Source organism: Panthera uncia, assembly GCF_023721935.1.
Source record: "Panthera uncia isolate 11264 chromosome C1 unlocalized genomic scaffold, Puncia_PCG_1.0 HiC_scaffold_3, whole genome shotgun sequence".
NCBI classification, from domain to species: domain Eukaryota; kingdom Metazoa; phylum Chordata; class Mammalia; order Carnivora; family Felidae; genus Panthera; species Panthera uncia.
This window is the reverse complement of record NW_026057584.1, coordinates 69,474,131-69,486,684: the sequence shown is the minus strand read 5'-3', so window position 1 is coordinate 69,486,684 and position 12,554 is coordinate 69,474,131. Positions and strand designations below refer to the sequence as shown.

The following is a 12,554-nucleotide window of genomic DNA, read 5'->3' as shown; positions in this document are numbered from 1 at the left end:
TAAACCCTTAATAATGGAATCTGATGCCGTGTCCCATTAAATAGTGTCAGAGTTGAGCTGGATTGTAGGATACCCAGCTAGTATCTGTAGCATTGCTTGTTGGTGTGGAGAACCCCCTGGTTCAATGGGGAACACATTGGAATTGGTACCAGAACCTATATAGCACCTAAGAAGGTAGGGATATGAAGTTACAGAGTCTTAATGCTATCCAACACACTTCACTGAGAAATTTGATATATTGATGATATGCTACCAAATCAAATGGTCCCATATGCCTGGAAAGATTTTAAACCCACCTTAAAACATATTATACTGGAGGAAAATTAAAATTTTAATAAACATGTAAAATATGGTCTGAGAAAAGCCCATTGCTGTCTTTCCATATTTTGATATATTACTTTGAAATTGGTGAATATTAAGAAAATTCAGCCTGGGCTGCCTGGGTGGCTCAGTCGGTTAACCATCTGACTCTTGATTTCATCTCAGGTCATGATCTCACAGTTCCTTAGATCAAGCCCTGCATTGGGCTCTGTGCTGACAGTTCAGAGAATGCTTGGGATTCTCTCCCTCTCTCTCTGCCCTTAGCCCACTCTTTCTCTCTCTCTCTCAAAATAAATAGACTTTTTTTTTTTTTTAAAAAGGAAAGAAAATTAAGCCTCCAGCCCAGACACAACACTCCCATCACCATGGCTTCTCTGGGGTCATTGGCATTTTCCTCCTCTCTCCTCCTTTTGTGTATGGAGCTTGGTGTGGGAAACCTGATTGAAGAATTAAAGATCGAATTTTGCTGTGTGTCTAGATTTTCTTACTGCTTGTTCTTGCCATTTTATAATGTACCAAGTGGAAACTAGATAAAAATGTATACAGTAAGGCTTTCAATAATTTATATTTTTCCTAGGTGACATCATTTATCACCCTGTTGAAAAACAAAGTCATATGATCTTGTTTTCTGCCTATTCAATCCACCTTGCCACACTGAACATTTCACAGTTCAGACTTTATGAAGTCTATTAAGTAGGAATGTTTATTCTGCTGTATTTCTAGAAATTAAACTTTAATGGCATTTCAAAGCTCTTTAATGCTTTAAAGTTCTTTTTGATATCTGATAAAGGGTCAGTATCAAAATTATATAAATAACTTATAAAACTCAATATCCCAAAACAAATAATCCAATTAAAAATGGGCAGAAGGCAGGAACAGACATTTCTCCAAAGAAGACATTCTGATGGCCAATAGGCATATGAAAAGATTTTTAATATCACTCATCATCGGGAAAATGCCAGTCAAACTATGATGAGGTATCACCTCATACCTGTCAGAATAGCTAAAATTAAAAACAAGAGACAGCAGATGTTGGCAAGGATGTAGAGAAAAATGAACCTCTTGCATTGTTGGTGGGAATGCTTACTGGTGCGGCACTGTGGAAAACAGTATCGAGGTTCCTTGAAAAGTTAAACATAGAGCTATTCTATGATCCAGTAGTCACTCCACTAGCTATTTACCCAGAGAATACAAAAACACTAATTCAAAGGGATACATGCACTTCTATGTTTATAGTAGCATTATTTACAATAGTCAAATTATGGAGGCAGCCCGAGTATCCATCGATAGATGAATGGATAAAGAAGAGGTGAATATAAAATGGTCTATTACTCAGCCATAGAAAAGAACGAAATCTTGCCATTTGCAACAGCATGGAACAAGCTAGAAAGTATAATGCTAAGCAAAATATGTCAGTCAGAGAAAGACAAATACCATATGATTTCACTCATGTGAAATTTAAGAAACAAAACAAATGAGCAAAGAAAAAAAAAAGAAAGTGAGACAGACAAAGAAACAGACTCTTAACTATAGAGAACAACCTGATGGTTACCAGAGGGGTGGTGGGTGGAAGAATGGCTGAAATAGTTGATGGGGATTAAGGAGGGCCCTTGTGAAGATGGGCACCAGGTGATTAAAAACTTAAAAAAAAGTAAAAAAAATATTCTTTTTGATAAGTATGTACTCTTTACTTAATGTCAAGATTTATTTAATGTTGTCTTGCATTAAATTGGAACATTTACAAGTTCCAGGTGGATCAGTATTTTTAAAAATAAAGCAATGAAAGCATTACAAAAAAAAAAGGAAATTTAAAGGCATGGCTTAATCATATCAGATAGAAAATTCCCCCTTACTGCTAATCTTATTTCTGATTGGGAAGAATTATTTTTTAACTTTTTTTTTTAATGTTTATTTATCTTTGAGAGAGAGAGAGAGAGAGACAGAGTGCAAGTGGGGGAGGGGCAGACACACACACACACACACACACACACACACACACACACACACACAGAATCTGAAGCAGGCTCCAGGCTCTGAGCTGTCAGCACAGAGCCCAATGTGGGGCTTGAACTCACAAACTGCGAGATCATGACCTGAGCCAAAGTCAGATGCTTAACTGACTGAGCCACCCAGGCACCCCAGAATTTTTAAATTAGAATTCTTATGTTCATGTTACCTTTGTGTGGATGTATGATATAAAAATTGTAAAAATTAAAACTCCAGTGTGCATTTCACTTATTATATAATCCAGAGAGGTAAAAATAAAGACTATTATTTTGCTATTATTTGGGGTCATTTTTAAATTACAGGCCTGACTTTGTTGAGATTTGTAGCCAAATGTTTGTTAAGGCCACTCATATTGCCACGTCTGTTCCTACTGAATATGCCCCCTGCAGCCCCCACAGATGTCATGTACTCAGCCTTCCCTAGGGCTTTTGTCCCTGTGGAGTCCAACTTGCCTGACCTTACAGCTCTAGTTGACTAAGACCCGGACATAGAATGTTCTCCTGGTTAGCCAGAGGTGGGAAAAAAATCTCAATCTCACTATCGATTTAAGAAATACACACTGATGTCTTATTTCTGAAGTCGTTTCATAATTATTAAAGATTATTTGATTTCCTTTTCTCAACAATTACAATTTTGTGATTCTGTACCTGCAGCCACATTGTTTCAGTTGATCTAAAATAAAAGAAGTTGCTGAAAGTGTAATTTTTGGGGTTATAGATTGACTTATTTTTTGTACTTGTAAACATCTTTGCACTTACGATATTAGAAAAAGACAGTATAATGCTTCCTGAAGTGGTAAGAAAGAAACTCTTTAATCGATTTTATTTGGGAAAAATTCTGTGAAAATAATAATACATTTGAAAATGAGTGAGTCTTGAAAAGTCACTTGTTAATACCATTTAGTTTTTTGAACATTAAGACTGAAGTCAAGCATTTTTGAAAACACCTTGCCTTTGAGAAATGATATTTTTGAGGCAAGTGGAGGACTGGGAGCTCTGTATTTTTAAAATTGTTTTTATGAGACTCTTTAAAATCAGGATTAATTACTGGACTCAGAATATTAAGAGGCAATAGTAGAAAGAACATCGAATTAAGAATCAAGGCACTTGGGGTCTGCTATGCTTCTTTACAACATTAGTATTTTTTAAATGTATGTTGTAATTGAATAATAGATACTATGAGCTATGTTTTCTTTCACTAAATGGAGCAAGATAAATTAAAAGATATTAAGCACTCTGACAGAGCAAGATAAATTAAAAGATATTAAGCACTCTGACTTCATACTATTTAAATATTGTTTTCCTCCATGGGATAATTTCCGTGGTTTTTATGTTCTTTTGAAATGTATAAGTCATAGAATTTTTAATACTTTTTTCTCTCAGTTAAGAGAAGAAGAATTTGTCCACTTCAAGGGATAACCCTGAAAATTAGAACTTTGTGTGGGTCCTTATAATCACTCCCTTGTGTATACCATAAACTTCTTTGCTTTTCTCTCACGCCAATTACTTGCTTGTTAAAACCACAACCCTGTGTGAATCCAACTCTTTAATCTGTACCTGCATTGATGCAGTTGGATGTAGCTGAAGGAAAACAGCTACACGGACTAATCTCGTTAGTTCATGACCACATACCTCAAGTGGGCCCTTAATGTTGCCGGTTCATCATCCTATCTCCCCTGGTCCAATAAGTTTCTCTAGATGACTATTTCACACCTGTTTTCTCTCCTCACATCTTCAGCACATCCTTCTGACCCTCACTTTCAGATTTGCTTCCTACTTCTCTGAGAAATGTGTGAAATAACTTAAAGGGAACTTCCATAGACTCCCACCACCACATCTACCTGCCTGCAGGCATCTACTCCCACATACTCTGCTTTCCTATATATTATTATTGAATTATCCAAAGTCAGCATTCTACCTTTGCATTAGACCCCATCTGTTCACACCTACTCAAAGACATTACACCAATTCTCTTTCTTTCCTATATCATCAATTCTTTTGTTCTCTATTATGTCATTATTGTTAGCATAAAACCTTACTAATTTGCAAATCTTTAAAAAAAAAACCTCTCAATACTGCTATCACCATCAGCTACTCATCCATTCCTTATTTTCCCCTCTGCAACCAAATGGCACAAGGGTTCTCTGAACTATGTGCCTCCAATTCCTCTTCTCCAATAAGACTTTTGCCCCATCACTTCACTAAAACTACATACATGAAGGTCACCGAGGATCTCTACACTGTTCAATCCCATAGTCAGTTCTTAGTCTGCATTCTATTTGCCTGCCAGTCAACAGCATTTGACAGAGTTGATGACTCCCCTTTCCCTGTACTCTCTTTGCTTGGTTCCCAAGACACCACACTCTTGGTTTTTCTCTTAGCTCACTGGTCACTCCTCAGTCTCCTATGCTGGTTTCTTCTTTTTTCCCCTGATTTCTTTATGTTGAGATGATACAGGGCTCAGTCTTTGCTCATCTTTTCTTTTCTACCTACACTCATTCTCTTGGTAATATCATCCATTGTTGTAGCTTTAAATCCTTTCCCAAATTTACTGTTTACCTTGACCTTGAGAGTTATTTATCCACATGCCAATGTCTCCCCTTGATGTCTTACAGATATCTAAAACCTGACATATCCAAAGTTTGAACTGAATTGTAGATTGTCTCCTTTCTATATCTGTATTCATCTTTGCATTTATATTAGAAAAGGCAATATAATACTTCCTGAAGTATACAAGAAACTCCGATCTTTTCTCAAAGTCTGTTGCATTTGCACCTGCCTCTATTGGTAGGTCTTAACTCCATACTTATAGTTGGTCAAGCCAAAAACACTCATTTTTTAAATTTATTCTTAGATTTCCATTCTTCCAGGAAATACTCTTGGATTTTCCTTTAATATTTATCCAGAATTACACCATTTCTCATTGTTGCTACTGCTGCCATCCTAGTTCAAGCTACCGTCATTTTTTTTCCTCCTAGATTATTGAAATAGGTTTTTTTTTAATCACTCTCCTTGTTTCTGTCGTTGGCCCCCAACATCTGTTATCAGCACAGCAGCCAGAGTGACTCCAAGTGAGACCATGCTACTCCTTTCCTCAAAACCCTATAACATTTTCTCAATTCACTGAGAATAAAAGCCAAATACGTACAGTGGTCTACTAAATCTATACAATCTGGCTTCCCTTTATTTCTTCAAAGTAAACTCCTATGACTTTCTTCCTTGTGAACTCTTTGCCAACAATGTCGGCTTCTTTGTTCTTTGTTCTTCAAACCCTACAGCCATACCCCTGCCTTGACACTGTCTCACTTGCTGTTCTTTCTGTCTGGATATCCCCCAGTTATTCTCATGGCTTATTCTCTCAGCTCCCTTAGACTTTTCTCAAATGACACTTTCTCACTGATCCTACCTGACCGCTCTGTTTATAATTGCCACTCCTTCCTCCCTACCCACCCACCCCATACCTCAGATCCCCCTCTTAACTCTGCTCTAAATTTTCATTTTTACATAGGTTTTAATCTAACACACTGTAGAATTAATTTACTTATGTGTTTATTTGTTTATTGTTTGGGTTCCCCATTAGAAGGTGAGTTCCACAGGCCTGGTTTGTCCGCTGGTGTCTTAGTGGTGGGGTTGAGTACCTGACACAAATAGGCTTTCAATAAGTATTGGTTGGTTGAATTAGTAGATTGCATAAGTTGAGTAGTCAAATATATATACACTCTTTAATTTGTTTTAAAAAAACAAAATACCTGTGTTTCTGAACAAAAAATATTTCCTGTATTTTCCTCAGAATATTCATCGGTACTGTTCATACATCTCTTTTCACACACCTTTCCCCCTTACTATAAGATGAACACTCCTTGATGAAACAGGTACTTTAGAATGGCTAATATATTTCATGGTTTATCATTTGCCTTATCAATGTATAGCTTTTTCCATTGTAAGACAATGAGACATAGCCAGTAAGGGATAATTACCCAGGAGACCAAATAATATCACTTGCTTTCTGAGATTTATGGAAGCTAAGAAGCATTTCCCTGGGTGACTGTTGGGTATTTAGGGTACCGAGGCCACCGTTAAAGCCCTTTACTGTATATAATAGCTATTTATGTGTAAAGGCAGTTCCTCCATCAGCTGACAGACATCCTCTCTTTTATCTTTGAATTTTTGTTCATTGTACCTATTCATATACCTGGGAAGTTGTAAAAATATCAAGCAATGAACTTTTCTCTATTTTGTGCATTTCAAAACCTATTTTTCTCATGTTTTGAACCTGTGCCATTTTACCTAAACGTCCCATTATACATAAGATCATTTGCTAATTCACATGCTTAGACTATTTTGGAATGGCAGTGAAGTAAATATTTTAACTGCACCACTTAAAAAATTTTTATGATACTTTTCAGCCCTTTTGAACACATTGGCATCCTCTAGGATAACCAATAGGGAGGATTTTATGATTTTTAAAAATCTCTGTCACCAACAAAAGTGGGTGGAACAGGCTTGTGATAAGACAGCACTTTCATAAGCCTCAGTTAATTTGTCAATGACTGAATGGAAGTTTCCATTTGTAAGAGTCTGGGATCTCCGTGAGTCAGAAAGAACCATGTTGTAAATCATTCCTTAGGTAGGAAGATATCTGCCAGAATAACAGGGAACCACCCTTAAAAACAGCTAGCGATAATAGTTTAAGTTGATTGAACAGTTGAACTATGCCAGGCCTACAACACCACCGTAACTAGTGCCTCCTCATTCCAACCTAGCCAATCCTGGTCTCTCTTCATCCCCTTCCTTTCCTTCATTGTCTTCATAGCTGAATGTCTACCTGACATTAGAGACTTGCTTGTCTCCACTAATAGAATGCCTTTTCTCACTCACCTTTGCATTTCTAACATCCATAACAATGAATGGCACACAAGGCACCAATAAAGATTAATTGAAAGACTGAGTAACTGTCCATCACTTCATTTAATTTTCTCAACCACGCTGTTGGGTATTGTTACTACCACTCGTGAATGGAGGAGGGAACTGGAGCATTAGGAGATTAGATAACTTTAATTAGAGTTCATGTAGCAAATAAGTAACAGAGCCTGGGTTCTTGGCCACTCTGCATATTGCCTCAAGGGAAAAAAATTGTTTTTGTTATTTACAACTAGCACCTGAAATTAAAAAACAAAAACAAAAAACTTCCTGCAGGAGAAGAGGAAGATTCCTGCTGTACCAAATGGAACAGCTGCTCATGGGGAAGCAGAGCCCCACGGAGGACACAGTGGACCTGAACTCCAGCGAACTGGAAGGTCAGTGAAATGTACTTGTATGGGACTTCAAAGACCAAATGATATACTGTCCTTTGTGTCAGGAATTGCTGTTTAGAGATGTAATTTTTTTATACTTTGAATACCTGTTAATAAATACCTATTTGCGTATGTATGTATTTATTTATTTATTTGAGTATCTATTCCGTGAACACCTATGTAATGCCAATAAATTTGATTTCCCAGTATTTACTAATCATTTTTGTTACTATTAAACCAGCACAGTGAATACATCATTCCATTTTATCTTACCTAGTCTTTCATTTTGCTGTGCATAAAATGTGTTCACAGATTCGTAGAATGAATAAGAAAACTGTCAGTGGCCCCTTCTAAAAGGGCCTGTTGAAAGCTTCAAGTTCAGATGGAAATAAAAATAAATACCAAGAACTCAGTCTTATAGAACCTATCTCATTACATGCAAGTAGGATGTATATAATAGTATTTTTTATTTTTATGGTTGTAATTTGAAAGAGCCATATGATTTATTTTTTCTAATCACACATCTTTGAAGAGATGAAAGCTTCAATTTATTTCTCAAAATGGTTCTTTATCGTTTTTTGACAGCTTGTCTCTCTCCAAGCAATGTGTGAGCAGAAAATCAGAAAACCTTGGGAGGGTCTGTCTTCAGGGAATATGTGCACACAGCCTCCATTATAATTGAAGGCAAGGGCAAAGGCTTTGCAGGATTGGTACCCCCTTCCTCTCAAGGCCATTTCCTGGACTGCTTTCACTGTGTCCTTTAAGCTGACTTTCGAGTTTCTGACAACTCTATGCATTTTAATTCTCCTCTGTTCTTTCCCTTTATCTATGTTTTGTCTCTGAGGAAAGGTCCTTTAATGTCTTCCTCAGCCTCCATACATAATTTGAGATGATTCAAACAATTTTTTCCTTCTCCCTTTACTGGAAGCATGGTTACTCCTTCTGTTTGCTTTCATATTTTCAAATGCTGTCTTTTTATTTTGGGTGGTTTCTCTCTCTCTCTCTCTCTCTCTCTCTCTCTCTCTCTCTCAGGTGTAACATGCCACATAGCTTAGATTTTTTTCGAAGTTCACTTTTCCTTACTGCTTCCTAAATCCTCCCAGGTCACCAATATCCGGTATCTTCGCTTCTCCAGAGTTCTTCCACAGATTCTGTTGCTGACATGACTTGAAGTATCCATTACTCATCTGCTCTCCGAGAGTTGCTGGTGTACATCTGGGCTGCTCTTGCACTGTTCTCTGCAATGACCTCCCACTTCCGGATTTAGATTTTTGCTGCTAAAAGCACGTTTATTACACAGTAATATCATAGCTATTGACACTATTTTATGCCCTAATAAGTAATTAATTAGAAAACAGTGGTCTAACAGAAAGTGCTATCAAACCTACAAATATTAACTACTAAGTAATAGTTCGTAACCACCTCAAAATATTTTGGGGATTAGGTGGGATGTAAATGATAAATGAATAAATAAATACTGGATTAAATCTATTTTGAATTGTGACTTTGATAAGTTAACAAATCACTCAGAAATGATCCTCCCCAAATAAAAAAATATGCACATGTTTATCAAACGCACGCAGGGGACTCTAAGATGATCTTTGTGTGTATGAGTTTCATGGGTTCTCTGTAAGCTTCTTTGAGTTTAAATGTCCTGTTTTTCAATTGCAATTTCATCCTTCTCACTTTCTCCTAGTCCACATCCCTCTGATGGAAGCAATCACCAGGAAAACATAAGGAGTCTCTCACTTATGTAATAGTGAGATAGTTACTAACAGGTTACTATTGTGTCTATGTCAGTCAGATCAGGGTGATTACAAGAGTCAAAATTTTCAGTTATTCTGAAGATACACTTTTTTCAAGGCAAACTAGAATTAGCGTCTCAAGAGAACAATAATTTTTGAGGCAGTTCTTAGATTGTCTGTGAACATTTCTACCTAGAAAATAAATAAAAATTTAATATTTTTGCATAATCCAAATATATCTAGCATACTGGCAGTAGATTGGAACATAATGGTTTTTTTTAACCTTCGTGTAGGAACTTAATCATAGTCTTATTCATTTTAATATGACATCTTTATTCCATGGAGCACAAAGAGCTTTCAGTAGCCAAGTGTTAAATCCATATATTATTATTAAATATTCAAAGAATGAGAATACCTGTTCATTAATATTCTCATTCCTAGTAGATTAAAAATATTTTAGACCTCACATTTTAGGGAGCATTTCACAATTTACTCCTATTCTTCTCCTCCCCACCCCCCAAATCCTCTTTCAAGTGTTTTGGTGTGGTTTTTGGATATATTTAGAATAAGTGAATTTATACTAAGTAAGGCCATTATTGTCTTGTGAATGATAGATGTTGGGATATGTTTAGACAATAATGGATCGAAATTACATTTGTCTGGGTTGGTTATTATAAGGTCCCCTTCTTAATTTCCTAAAAATGAAAACAACTATGGAATCTATCTGTCTTTACTAGGTATTACTGTCATCCATAAGGCCATTTAGATGCCTGCTTGAAACAATACGTGGTGAGGAATATTTTGGCAGAGAAAGTAGGTAACTGGAGCCATGGTTAAACACTACTTCTTCTCTCTAGGGTAATGTTCACCGTTGCAGAACGCAAAAGCCAACTTATCCTCCCAAACTTCACTTTCTGCTATGCTAAATGAAATGTAAACAATTAGAAAATACTGCCAACGACTGAGGGTAGTAGGCCTGAGTTTAGAAGGGGTAGATTGATATAGAAATGGCACGGAGATTAGAGTGATCCTTAAATCTCATTATTTGAATTTTGATTGAAGGACAGCTCTGCACCTTGTTTGAGAGAACACGGGGTTTTCTGGTTACTGGCATAATATTTAGTTAGGGATTGAAGAGACACAGTGGTACAAAGCCATCTCTGTAGATCATGCTAATACAATGTAGCAGGTTAAAATGGGTCTCATCTCCGCTGATGGAAAACGTATACTGTGACCTGGCAAAAAGGAAATGAGGATTTTGCTTTGTGGGTGTGTGTTTTTATATTTGGATTTCACTCTTGTGTTTCCCTCCTCCCCCCATCTTAGGATTTTTGGGGGACTTATTTTAGATATCAAAAGAAAAGCTCCATACTTCTGGAGTGACTTCAGAGATGCTTTCAGCCTGCAGTGCTTAGCATCTTTTCTATTTCTCTACTGCGCGTGTATGTCTCCAGTCATCACGTTTGGAGGACTGCTGGGAGAAGCAACGGAAGGTCGTATAGTATGTATTATGCTTTCCCTGGAATTTTAAAACCTAATCAGTTTTTAGGAATGATAGTTAGATAAGTCAACATTTAGTTTTGGATTCCTTTATAACTGGTAATCTGGAAGTGGAATGTCTCAGAACTGTTAATTCTTAGTCTTACACAAGGTTCTGCTCTCATCCCTGACCCCGCCCCAACCCCAGTCCTTGTCTGGCTTTGGCTCCCATTCTCACAAGGAGAGAGAGATGGACATGAGGAATCCATTTCCCACTTACACAGCCCACGCTTCTGTCCTGACACTGACCGCGAATACATGTAAACTTTTAATAGTCTAAAGAAAAGCAAGATGAGGAATGTGAAGAGAACACATCCCCATTCAGTACCATTCATATTCTCCTGACTGCTTGTCCCTTTTCTTATTCCCTTACTCCACATCCTGCCCAAGGTCACTAGGTTTTTCATAGCAAATGAAAAAGAGTATCCTCATGTATTTTAAACATGTACTTCCTAGGTATAATGGTTGCCTGTGTAGCTTAGGTAATGGAATTATTTATATCTCTACACAGAGTGCAATCGAATCTCTCTTTGGAGCATCTATGACTGGGATAGCCTATTCGCTCTTTGGTGGACAGCCTCTTACCATATTGGGCAGTACAGGACCAGTTTTGGTGTTTGAAAAGATTTTGTTTAAATTTTGCAAGTAAGTGTTAAATACTTTTGGCCCTTCCTCCCTTTCTCCACCGTATTTATACTTCTCCCAACATCATGTCTGGGGTCTGCTGGGAGAGGTGGACGTAATGGATTTGATTCAGTTTGCCATTTTTGTCTCTCCATGGAAATAAAGGAAAAGTAAAATGTGTGTGCGATTTGCTATGTAAAATTTATAAAAAATGATATTCTGTTCTAAGCATGAGAAACCTCTTTTAGTTTTGTCCTCTTAGATGTCCCCTTTCGACAAACGTTTTGAGTTTAGAAAATCATGGGATGTGAAGGTTATTTGCTTTCACTTCCTGAATTAGACTTATTCCCATCTATTTAAAATGGTGGCGAGCTGTTAAATGACCTTATTTCCACTGTTCTTTCCTCCTCCTAGAGAATATGGGCTGTCGTACCTGTCTTTAAGAGCTAGTATTGGACTTTGGACGGCAACCCTTTGTATCATACTTGTGGCGACCGATGCAAGCTCCCTCGTCTGCTACATCACCCGGTTCACTGAAGAAGCTTTCGCCTCTCTTATTTGCATCATCTTCATCTATGAGGCCCTAGAGAAGTTGTTTGAACTCAGTGAAGCATATCCAATCAACATGCATAATGATTTGGAACTGCTGACCCAATACTCGTAAGTAACGTTTCCCCTAGTGGCCATGGGGCTTGTCTTTTTACAAATTGCTATTGTTTAAAAAAAAAAAAATAGGATGAACTTCCATTGCAGATCAAGTGTCTTACATTGATTCAGGATCTAAATCCCTGATCAGACTCTCAGGGGGGAATAGGATTTTAAAAGCCACCTCATCAGCTACTCATCTGATACTTGAGTTCTCATTATAAAAACAAAAGTAAAACTCACCGAATTGAAATGTGATTTTGCTTTTTAGAATGCACAATATTAATGGTGGAGGTGCTCAGGCTTTGCCAGTTGAAGGTGATGTTAACAGTCCAGGATTAAAGATGGGACTGTACCTATTGTACTTTCCAGTTTTAGTA

The 12,554-nt window shown here is 37.2% G+C and overlaps 1 protein-coding gene across 1 annotated transcript in view; it reads left to right on the top strand.

Annotated features, from left to right (window-relative positions):
* SLC4A10 (solute carrier family 4 member 10) overlaps nucleotides 1-12,554 on the top strand; it is a 277,949-nt gene that overhangs the window by 209,811 nt on the left and 55,584 nt on the right. Inside the window, exons 13-16 of the mRNA XM_049615589.1 lie at nucleotides 7,524-7,624; nucleotides 10,693-10,867; nucleotides 11,417-11,550; nucleotides 11,944-12,189. Of these exons, the coding sequence (XP_049471546.1) occupies nucleotides 7,524-7,624; nucleotides 10,693-10,867; nucleotides 11,417-11,550; nucleotides 11,944-12,189 (656 nt within the window). The remainder of the gene's footprint in view (nucleotides 1-7,523; nucleotides 7,625-10,692; nucleotides 10,868-11,416; nucleotides 11,551-11,943; nucleotides 12,190-12,554) is intronic.